Below are 12,500 nucleotides of genomic sequence, written 5' to 3' on the forward strand. Positions count from 1 at the left end.
AAGTTTCTTCCGCGTTGGCCTCATTTCAGAGGACCGGAACTCCCCGCCTGGCAGAAATACACATGACATGATGGGCTAATTGTGTTTTCCCATCCATGTATTTTTCCACTCATCCTTACCTCGAGTCCAAACTTGTAAAAGAAGTAGTTGATGAAGTATTTGATGAAGCTGATGATGCCAATGTCCAGGTGCTGCCGTGTGATATCATGGAAGATAATCCTGGCAGCGGGAGGCGACAGTTTGTTCCTCAGTCTGTAATATTCCTGATGGCGGTAGATGGTCACCTCAAACGCTAACAGAGCCAACATCAAGAGGTTGTTCTGCACAGATGGTAAAAAAAGAGGACATTTTTCTAAATATTTGTATTTAAAGATTCAAAGATTTATTTATCATAATCGTGCACAGTATGCATAGGATTCACTTGATTTTAGAAAAACAGGAGTAATTTTAACCACTGAAAAAACTATCTGACATCTGTTTTAACCTTTTTTGTTACTTAATGCTCATTATTGGATTACTTGCTCTCCCCTAATTGTGCATCGCAAACTTGCAGCTGATAAATGTTTCCAATGCTCACTCTGAGGTATCCCAGCAGGTCGTCAGACTTCCTCAGGCCCACCCAGTTGGCTGGATCCACAGGTGCTTTATACAGCAGAGAGTCCGCCATCTCCTTCCTCTGGTCCTGTGTGTAGCCCTCTGGCTGTGGACAGACAAAATATATAAGCGTCGTTGGCTCAAATGCAAACTTTTAAATGTATTTATGTGTTTGTGTCCTCCCAGCTGAGCCAAATCTTGGTGCAGACAGTTGCATAATAGAAAATGTGAGTCTGTGTGATTGTGTATTATGATAAATACAGTACATTTACATATATTTATTTTATTGAAAAGGTTTAAAAATGAATTCTTTGTGATTATTAACAATAATCATACACAAAACTGGATGTAGTATAAGCATTTTCTGAATATATTCACCATAGAGCAGTTCTTGGAGTAGGACGGGGGGTTTATAGTATTCAGCTGGTACAACATTTTACACACGATGATGACACACGTCCAGACAGTGCAAACACTGGAGGCAAGGGGCCGATACTGGCTATAGGGCAGTGCGAAGGCCCAGGATGCCAGGAACACATAGTTGAACAAAGACACCTGCGCAGGATACAATAAAGGTGATGAAGACAAAGAAAAAAAAACCTGCCACATAAATCCTTTTTTCCGCTGTCATTCTCTTTTTTTCCTCCTCCTTCTACAGCAATAATCTTTTAGTGTTTGACTTTTTTTTACGTGGCTCTTTACTAATGAATAAAGAACAAAATTGAGGCAAAAGCAAAAAATGTATTAAATTAAACATAAAACAGGAGTTCAACAGCCATGAATTAACCATCATTACGATACATAAATCTAAGTCTATAAAAGGACGTTTTTATAAGAATCTAACACATTACACCTGAGGAGCTTATCCAGGTTAAACCCCTCAGCAACGTTGTTCCAAACCCAAAGAGCCCTGATGGCAAGAAAACGCCGGTCAGCTCTGTTTTCCATCTATAACAGCCGTTAGAGATTACTTTAAAAAACTCCCAAACGTTCATCTGGCTGGTTCATTCTGGTTCATTTCAAATGAGTCCAATGTGGCTCAGCGCCGCAAGAGAGCAACATTATTTATGCAGCATTTAAGCAATAAAATCACACAAGCACGATTTGAGTTACTGTAACTGTGTGTTATTAACCGTTACATACAGTACTGTTCATATTCTGACCCCTTCACAGTGTCCTCTATTAGTCTCTCTACTGAAGTTGTGAACCACAAATCTATTTTTTATTCATAAATACTTCCTCGTCAGTCACTAAAACATGGGTCGTTAACCCTCCTGTTTTCCTCAGGTCAAGGAAGGACAGGAGGAAGGGAGGAGGAAGGAAGGAAGGAAGGAAGGAAGGAAGAAAGGAAGGAAGGAAAGGAGTAAGAAGGAGGGAAGGAAGGAAAGGAGTAAGAAGGAAGGAAGGAAGGAAAGGAGTAAGGAGGGAGGTAGGAAGGAAGGAAGGATGGAAGGAAGGAAGGAAGGAAGGAAGGAAAGGAGTAAGGAGGGAGGAAGGAGGAAGGAAGGAAGGAAGGAAGGAAAGGAGTAAGGAGGGAGGGAGGAAGGAAGGACGGAAGGAAGGAAAGAAGGATGGGAGGAAGAAAGGAGGAAGGAAGGAAGGAAGGAAGGAAGGAAGGAAGGAAGGAAGGAAGGAAGTGAGGAAAAAAGAATGGAAGGAGGAGGGAGCAAAGAAAGAGGGAGGAAGGAAGGAAAGAAGGAACAGTCAAAAGAGATGGGGTCAATTTGACCCGGGAGGACGACAGGAGGGTTAATTCTTACTTAAGCTTTAATTGTATCTTTTAGGCTTTAAACTGTTTTTATATGGAGAGAAAACATTCATAATCACACTATATTATGGTCAAATGTGATGCATCATATAGGTGGGATGAAGCAGGGTTTTCTATCTACTACACAGTATATTATATAACTGCTACTGAGCTAATTAACTAGATTGTTTTAACTGCCAGATCATGGATTCACATTGATTTGATTGATTTATTTTAATGTGCAATGTAAAAAAAATCCCACAAGGTTGCATGGTATATGGGTCAATGACGTATAAGGATTTTCAACAATTCAATGTTAGAATAATAAAACCAGCATATATAATGCAGTAGTTCAACATTCAGAATGTTGTATACCTGAAAATTCATATTACAATGTGAAAGTGATTTTAGTGGGTTTTTCAAGATTAATTGGCAATGGCCTTAAACAACTATATGATATATTGACATTGGTTTGTTGAGTTTGGTGTTTCTGAGTTGTTTAAGTTTAATCTAACTCTTAAAAAGTCTATTTCTCCCATTTATCTGCTTTGTAAGCACATTAAGAGAAAGGAACATTGTGATATAGAATAGCCGCCCTCTTGCTTTCAACACAACTTTTGCTTCAGATTTCTTTTTCACACATTTCTGAACCTTCAAACTTTGAGTTTAAGGTTAAGAAATGTGTGAAAAATGAATCGCAGAAACATCTGGCACAGCTTTATACTTTTACCACCTGGAATTGTGAGCTGACAAGTCAAATCAAACTTAATAAAAATCAGATACGACCAACGCTTGCTGTTGCAGATTCAGAATTGAGTCAAATCTCGATCTTAATCTCATACGTTAATACCTCTTTGACAGAAACCAGGACGATGTAGCAGGAAACAATCTTTATGATGTGGATCTCCAGCAACCACCAGATGAACAGCTGCAGTTTGTGGAAATACTCCAAGAACTTGAGGAGCAGCACAGTCAGACGGTCCACCACCAGGTGCCATTTATTCTTCAGATCTGAAGAGAGAAGAAAACCAGATACATTTAAGCGGAAAAACAACAAGACTGAAGAGGAGCATATGGAAAGCGTTTCCAGGTTTCACCACTTAATTACAGCAGTATGTTCCCTGTTTAAACCTTTAAATACTATTATCCAACTCCTGGCTTTTTTCTTCCTATAGGCCCTAATCCTCTCTCTAACTCCGACAGACTGATGATATTCTTACTGGTTAACCTGTTAAAGGATGAGCACTGTGATATTCTTACTGGTTAACCTGTTAAAGGATGAGCACTGTGATATTCTTACTGGTTAACCTGTTAAAGGAGGAGCACTGTGATATTCTTACTGGTTAACCTGTTAAAGGAAGAACACTGTGATATTCTTACTGGTTAACCTGTTAAAGGAGGAGCACTGTGATATTCTTACTGGTTAACCTGTTAAAGGAGGAGCACTGTGATATTCTTACTGGTTAACCTGTTAAAGGATGAGCACTGTGATATTCTTACTGGTTAACCTGTTAAAGGAGGAGCACTGTGATATTCTTACTGGTTAACCTGTTAAAGGAGGAGCACTGTGATATTCTTACTGGTTAACCTGTTAAAGAAGGAGCACTGTGATATTCTTACTGGTTAACCTGTTAAAGGATGAGCACTGTGATATTCTTACTGGTTAACCTGTTAAAGGAGGAGCACTGTGATATTCTTACTGGTTAACCTGTTAAAGGATGAGCACTGTGATATTCTTACTGGTTAACCTGTTAAAGGAGGAGCACTGTGATATTCTTACTGGTTAACCTGTTAAAGGATGAGCACTGTGATATTCTTACTGGTTAACCTGTTAAAGGATGATCACTGTGATATTCATGTTAAAAAAAAAAAATGTTTAAAAAATCCATAAAAATACCAAAACGACCAATGAATTTATCCTACAAGTATTATCTGTGCAGCCAAAGCCTGACACAGCTTACGTCTGGCATATGCTTCATCACAACTGCTTGTCAGATGGTTGAATGACGTTGGGAACCCCCCCCCCCCCACACACACACACACACCAGCTTTAAATCGTGAATGGCAATCTGTGCAGAGTTTGAACTGCACTCTTAAACTCTTGTTTGTTTTACAATTAAAATAATTAAATAAATATATAAATAAAAAGCAGCTCAGGTATTTCACCTGAAGTCTCCATAGATTTGTGCTGTTGTCACCATGTGCTTTTCTACTATTACTACTATTATTAATGTTGTTGTAGTTATATTTATCATTATTCTGATTTTATCCATGATTCATCTTGAATTAAATAATTTACTTAACACGCTTCACATCTTTTTTTACAAGTTTTCAGTAATATAAAGTGTTTGGAAACAAAGTATTTGCATTTTCTTTTTTTCTTTTTTTTGTAAATGATGATCTTTTATTCATATAAGATATTTCAAGATGAATCATGGTCGCACCACATGACTTTTTTTAAGGCCAGTGCCAATTAATCTTGAAAAACCCACTAAAATCACTTCATTTCATATGTATAATATGAATTTTCAGGTACACAACATTCTGAATGTTTGAACTACTGCATTAGATGTGCTTGGTTTTATTATTCTAACATTGAGTTGTTGAAAATCCTTATACGTCATTGACCCATATATAAATCAAATTTTTCATCAATCAATCAAGAAAATGATGAATGATGATGTAAATAATTGATAGTTGTCACTACACAATTTATCTCCAAGTCATAGGTTATAATTATGAACATTGAATATCATGAGTGAAGTGATCCCAGGCGTAACTGAGCAGCTAAACACATGTTTTACATATATTCTGAGGCTGTAAAAGGTTTTTCCCAGACACAGAATATACCAAGATGGATGGAAACATGCTTAAAAACTGTATTCTTGGGCAAACATTTGCTGTAATTAGCTGAAAATCTACACTTAATAATTTGTTTTATATTCACAGGAAGGATATAAAAGCTACAACAGCAGTTAGGTGGTGTATGTTTTTACAAAAGACGTATTATCTCAGGTTTATTAAAGGCCTCATTGTTTGGATAAGAAACTCTGAGAGAGCATATAGATCATATCACCCACAGCTCATTATAAACTGAGAGGCCCTGCAGCGTTGTGTTTTATCACCTATTTTATTTTCTGTATATATAAACAGCATTTTAATTTAAGACTAGTGTGACTGTCTTTGTAAATAAGCTAAGGGCGCAGCTTTAGATGGCCTTAGTGGGAAGAAGTAATGGGTGAAAGTGAGTGCTTGAGCTACGCGTGGCGTCAGAAGAGAAAACTCAGGATAAATCTTGCGGAGACCAAAAAATCTGAAATGCAACTGATTTTTACAACTTTGGATGCAAAGATTAACGACTAGTGAGAGTGCAGAGAGCAGATAGTTGGACATCAAACTGAGCTTTTTCTTAGAGATCTTTGGCCTTTGAGAACTGTATGAAGAATGTGTCTTTGAAGAAAACTGAAGATCCCACAAGCTGAGAGAGACTTGAGAGAAATAAACATGAAGCTGCACCGACCCTCTACACATAACAGCACATGAGTCTGGTCTGTAAACACAGGAGAGAGGAGTGAACATGGCCAGTCATGCTACAACCTCGCAGTTAAGCTTTAATATACTTTGAGGAGGAAAACAACCGCTCTGAATATCGCACACAAAACCTCACGTTTACATAAAACTTTATCAGCCAAACAGCCTCCAGATACAGTAAACAGCACGACAATAACTTGGTTTTTATGATCTTGTTGAGATTTTTTATTTCTCAGGCACGTTAGATATGAGTCAGGATGCTGACATGTAACACATTCAAACCTTTATGTTGGCAAGGCTACATGATAAGCATGCCAAATAAATTTAAGGACAGTATGAAGAGTTTATTCTTTAGTATGACCCTGTGGTGTGGTCTATTCTTTTCTTATCTTCTCTTAAAGGACTACTGTGTAAGAGTAAGTGGCATCTAGAGGCGTAGCAGTGAGGTTACCAGGCGGGGAGTTCGGGTCCTGTGAAATGATGCGAACGCGGAAGTAACCTAAAACTGCATTCTATCAAAAGGCCACCAGGGGGCGACCGTTTTGGTGTCAAAAGGACTTCCATCTCTATACAAGTCAATGGAGAATTCACCAACTTCTCACTTGATTTCTAACCTCAGTAAACGTTTTCAAAATGTGTTTATGGTCTCAATCGCTAGTTTAAAGCCTTCTTCAATGCAGTATGATGTTCATTTGGGACATTTTGGCCTCCCTGATTTTATATTTGACGATAAAGCAGGGTATGCATTAGGGCGTGGCTACGTCGTGATTGACAGGTTGATTGGTTCACAGGTTCAGGAGGGCGCCTCATGCTCCTCCTGATGCCCATATAAGTAGAATCTGTGTTTTTATTTTACCCGGCATGCACCTGAAATTTTCAAGATGGCGCTGCTCAGATCCGATACTATTCGCTTCCAAGCAGCAGTCCACGAACCAATGGGTGACGTCACGGATGTTACGTCCATTTTATATACAGTCTATGGAGGTTATACATTGCAACCGAATCAGGCAAATGAATAACCCCCACCCTTCCAAGTGTGAAGAAAAACGTATGGTGGCCACGAAAACTTGCAAAATACACAAAAGGGCCCTCTCTAGAGCCAGTATTTGTCCTTTCTGGGCTACTGTAGAAAGACAGCATCTCTGTGGAAGAGGACCCGCTCTCTATGCAGATACAAAGGGCTCATTCTAAAGTAACAAAAACACAAAGATTTGTATTTTTAGGTGATTATTCACTAATTAAAACTAGTTTCTCCCATGTCTGCTTGATACCACTAAATTCTACACACTGGTCCTTTAACGTGCACTAATTAGTAATTGTTCCACCCTTGTTTATTTAACCTAAAATGCTTAGTCATCATGGGTAAAAAGCTAAAAGTGCAGCCTTCCCATTCACAAATACAATGCAAGTGTTGTTTCTGTTACTGCAGACTGGCTGCATTTGTCATCTGCTGGGTGAGTGTTGGCCGTGACTTTAACCCAAATATTTGCAATGGAAAAAAGCATATTTTGAACATTACCGTCACTTTTACTCGTCCGCAAATTGGAACGGGAGCTTGAACTTTAAATCTGCATGAACAGATGCTCCCACTGCTCGACAGTACAGCGACAGTCTTGTAGAGAGAGACATTCATCGCTAAAAATAAGTTTTATGTGGAATAAAAATTGGGATACTGACAACTTTGGAAACCCTGAGGGAGCAATGTGATTAGCAGCACATGTTCTCTTAATGATAGTAGTTTGAAATGTAAATACATCCCACTGTGTGTCTGATCTTTAAGCCTTTTTTTTTTTTTTGCTTACATTTTTCCACATCCCAATGAGCTTGATGAGCGAGACGTTTGACTACGAAAGAGCAGCCAAGGAAAATCAAACATTTCAATAATTATATTAATCAACAACAAGTTGTGTCTGTTAATTGTGGAAGTCATTTTTCAAGAATAAAATGCCAAATATTAGCTGGTTCCAGCTTCTCAAGTTTGATGATTTGCTGCTTTTCTTGGCTTATGTGCTTTATATAAACTGAATATTTGGTTTTTTGTGAAGATGGTTGGACAAAACAAGCAATTAGGAGACATCATCTTGGTGTTTGGAAAATTGTACGTGGCATTTTATATGATGGTTTGACCTTTTATAGACTTAATGATTCATTGGCTTGACTTTTTAATCAAGAGAATAGTCAACTGATTAGTCAGTACTGTGTTGCAGCTGCTCGATACCTGAGCTCTGTTCGGTGCTCGGCTCTGGCTCCGTCCCCACGCTGCAGCGGTGGCTCTCATCTGTGCTGGACTGTCGGGCGTCGGAGAAGTGCCTGGGCTTCACGCCAGTCATGTCGGTGTTATCCATCACCACCACTAGAACTTGCTCTTTCTCTTTCTCCGTCCCCCACTCCCCCTGCTCCTCCTGCTTCTCCGACCTCTCGTCCTCCGCTTTGGGCAGCCTCGCGTCCACTGAGCTGGCGCTGAGCATGGTGAGGTCTGCCAGGCTGCCATCCGGGTGCACCAGTCTGACAACATACGAGAAGTCGTTACACACAAAGAAACACACTGTATGCACACATGATCACTCACATACAGCTGTATTAATATACTTATGAGGACTTTCAATGACTGATGCCCTTCATGTTGTGAGCAATAAAGAAAAGTTGGCTTCATATATTTTTTGCGAATGGCAAACTTGGAACAATCTCCGACTGGCATCAGCTGCTTTACCAGCAATGACTCACTCATTAAGCTTTCAGTGTAGTTGACTAATGTTCATGCACATGTTTGTTTAAGGGGGAAATTAATTAAGATTCTTTCCTGCTTAATCTCCTGCTCTTTACAGATGCTGGAAACCAGGGAGTGTTTTCAACCACTCCCGACCACTTTTGGGTTGTTTTGCTTGCTTGTTTTTATGTTTTGCTGATGCAGCAGTTTGTACTGATTGCCTTTGTCTCCCAGTGTCTGCTGGATAATCCCAATTTCACCTGCTTTATTTTATACAACTGATTGTTTGTTCACTGTTTTTTTCACCCACTTAAAACAATCTGGGAGTTTAGATAAATGAGTTAAATGAAAAGTGTGCTCCTACACTATTAGAGCATGCTTTACCCCTAAATTTAGGACTATTTCCCAAACTTTTAATGGGCTTTATTTCTCTAGACATCTGTAACCCTCTGGCCTAATATTTATTGAGTAAATATCCTTTTTCATTTTTACTTAAAACACATCTTAATCTTCATGACAGTATAGTTAATTAGGATATCCACTCCACCCTGAACACAGCATAACAAATTCAACATATTTGGGCGGGCAAACATTCCTAATTTTTAAGGGTGTTTTTCCTCACAATTGTATCTTTATGAAGGTATTCTGTCCCCATGAGTATATAAATACAACACACACATGATCCAGCTGATTCTCAGAGGGGCTCCGATGCAAATTTCGGGATGGGAATCATCAGCTCTCTGTCTGCTAACAGCAGAGCAGCGTCTCATCAGGCATTGTAATCGGAAAGCAGTGCACATTCCTTCTGCATTCTTTAAAACAATCTTATGTTGGTTTTTCTTTCGGTGTCTGAGGGTTTGGTTTCTTTTTTTTTTTTCTGTTCTTGCAGTGGATAAATGGTGGTAGCTGGAAGGGCAGCATTAACCCTTTAAAAGTCTTCTCAGGCAATGGAGCGAGGTCAAAGGTCAGGTATGCTTGCATGTACCGGCTGCATATCAAAGCAAGCATTAAGTGGTCACACTTACTTGCTTTCTTGAGTGGAAATTTTTTGCTTGATGCTGCTCAGAACAATAAAGTTACACAGAAGTCAAGAGGAAACAGTGAGGATGGAAGTTGACAAAGGCAAAGGCTGAAACTAGCACTTAAAATCACTTTAAAATATCCACGTAGTTTCATTGAAATGCATGAAAAGTGGCCAAAAGGCAAGTGCGGTTTTGAGGAGGAGGGTGGGTGGGGGGTTCGAGCTTTTTCAGGAAGGGGGTAATTTTCTGGGGCTCAGTGCAATAAAAGGGTATGGATACTGGAAAAGAAGAACTATGTTTTTGTTCAGACTCAAACATGCTTGAGAAAGACGTTATCCATCACAAATGTTGGCCAGTGTGCGAAACCATTAGAGAGAGGTAATAGGGATTTACAGGTGATTAAACATCAACGGAGAACCCAAAAAGAGAAGGCAACAGGCAAAATAATAAGAAACTAAACCTGAAAAGAAACATTATTCATGTCAGTAAAATACCCAAACTTTCAGAAGATCATCAATGTACCATCACTGGCAAAAACAGGGCAACAGGAACAGGTCAGTAAAGTGAGGGGAGGACGTATGGAAAGAGGAGGAGAAAGTTCAGACTCTGAGGTGAAGTGGGATGGTGATGGATGCCACAGAAAGCGAGCAGATACCCACCTATCCATGATCAAATAGACACGCCCACTGACTTTAACGTGGCTGTGAGGAGAGGAAGAGGAGGATGGCAGAGGAGAGATGGCAGCAGTGTCACAGAGAGAAGCAGAGCAGAGATGGGCTGAGCAAGCGGACGCGCAAAAAGATGGAAAATCCACAACAGGACAATGAAGTTATGAACACACACACACAATGCACACAGACTGTGAAAATGTGAATGTTTTAACACAGAGCAGCAGGACAGAGAACGCAGTGATAGGTGTGTGAGGGAACAGTGGTTATGATGGGTGTTTAACCCTCATGTCGTCCTCCCGGGTCAAATTGACCCCGTCTGTTTTGACTGTTCCTTCTTTCCTCCCTACCTTCCTTCCTTCATTACTTTCCTTCCTCCCTTCCTTCCTTCTTTCCTCCCTCCCTCCTTCTCTCTTTCTTTCCTCCCCCCTACCTTCCTCCCTTCCTTCTTTCCTCTGTCCTTCTTCCCTTCCTCTTTTCCTTTCACCATCCTCCCTTCCTTCCTTCCTTCCTTCTTTCCTCCGTCCTCCCTTCCTTCTTTCCTTTCCTCCCTTCCTTCCTTCCTTCCTCCCTCCTTTCCTTCCTTCTTCCTCCCTTCCTTCTTCCCTCGCTCCTTTCCTTCATTCTTCCTCCCTTCCTTCTTCATCCCTTCCATCCATCCTTCCTTCTTACTCCATTCCTTCCTTCCTTACTCCTTTCCTTCCTTCTTCCCTTCCTTCCTCAATCCCTTCCTCCTTTCCTTCCTTCTTCCTTCCTTCCTTCCTTGACTCAAGGACAACAGGAGGGTTAATAGGCTGTGAAAGTGTGATAATCCTGCACAGTGTGATGAAAAAGGCTGAATGTTTTCAGTGTATGCTCATCAAGAGTCTTTTCATTGTCATTTGCTTTTTTGAATCACTCATTATTCATGTTACTTAGACTGCAAAACAAGGTAAAAGGTGGCAAACTCTAAAGAGCATACATGTGTTTAGTTAGTTTTTTCAAGTAACATTAAATAACCGGTTGTACCAAGGGCTGAAAAAGTGTTTTAGTCCACCTTCTAGAAAAAGTACAAATAGGGCTTGTCAATAATCAAACATTATTGACTTTCAGTAGATATTATATTGTCATGAAAGTATTCCCTTTATTCAAAGACTCTTCTAAACATCCAGATCACAGATGTCCAAACAACTCCATAAAGGGTTGTGTGTCTGCAGGTTTTTGTCCCAACCAATCAAGAGCTCACGATTCGAACCAATCAACTCTCCGTCAAGCCATGAATCGAGCCTGGTGTGCTCCTGCTGGGCTGGAATAAAAAAAACCTGCCGCCACATGAACCCTTTACGGAATAGTTCGGACATCCCCCGATCCAGATGAAAACATATTTAATCTCCAGCATGATTTTTTTAAAAAGTTGAGACCCTTTTTCCTTCTCTCTGTGTAAGAAAAACAGATGCACAGATGCACAAAAGGCAGAAACTGGGGCTTACTGTGATGATGTGATCACAGCAGACATGTAGAGAAACATATCAAATCACACTGAGCACCAGTTTACCATTGTTCCTGTGATTTTCCATCTTTTCCCCCATATTGTGATATAAGATAATATAATGTATAATGTGTTATTACTTTTAATCACATTGCAAAGCTCTTAGGTACAATATGCTAGCCATCAGAACACACAATACACATAAGAAACAAAGGATGAAAACTGAGACTATGGGTCTGATTCACTAAAGGTCTGCGTGTGTAGAAACGTGCAAACTTGACATCACCTGCAGAAAATGTGCAAGCTGATCTACTAACGCAGCGCACTGAGGTTTGCGTCTTTCAACTGTGCAAGATAGTACGCGCTGTCCATTTAGTAGTTTACCATAATGAATGTAATATTAGTAGTTTACCATAATGAAGGTAATATTAGTAGTTTACCATAATGAATGTAATATTAGTAGTTTACCGTAATGAATGTAATATGAGACATTTTAACCCCAGTGTGCAAAATACAGGGAGGGGAAAATGCTAATATGTTATTTAGCACACGTATTGTGATTTACCAAACCTGAAGGTATTATTTCTGACGCTAACTGCGTCTATAAATAATACCTTTGAAGGGCAGGTATTAACCAGCTGTTACTATGGAGACGAGGAGAAGGAGGCACAATCACTTTGTCACTAATACTCTCCCATATGTGGGTTTCTCTGGTAATATTATTTTTTGTTATAACTCAATATATTTGTTAACCTCTTCCACT

The 12,500-nt window shown here is 39.7% G+C and overlaps 1 protein-coding gene across 1 annotated transcript in view; it reads right to left on the reverse strand.

Moving 5' to 3' along the window:
- The window catches only part of LOC133991280 (piezo-type mechanosensitive ion channel component 2), a 122,116-nt gene that overhangs the window by 44,322 nt on the left and 65,294 nt on the right, over window positions 1–12,500 (reverse strand). The window contains exons 18-22 of the mRNA XM_062429810.1: window positions 8,091–8,377; window positions 3,192–3,352; window positions 973–1,149; window positions 578–700; window positions 120–320 (exon numbers count right to left, since the gene is read on the reverse strand). Coding sequence (XP_062285794.1) covers window positions 120–320; window positions 578–700; window positions 973–1,149; window positions 3,192–3,352; window positions 8,091–8,377 — 949 coding nt within the window. The remainder of the gene's footprint in view (window positions 1–119; window positions 321–577; window positions 701–972; window positions 1,150–3,191; window positions 3,353–8,090; window positions 8,378–12,500) is intronic.

Source organism: Scomber scombrus, chromosome 11 (assembly GCF_963691925.1).
Source record: "Scomber scombrus chromosome 11, fScoSco1.1, whole genome shotgun sequence".
Taxonomy (NCBI): Eukaryota; Metazoa; Chordata; class Actinopteri; order Scombriformes; family Scombridae; genus Scomber; species Scomber scombrus.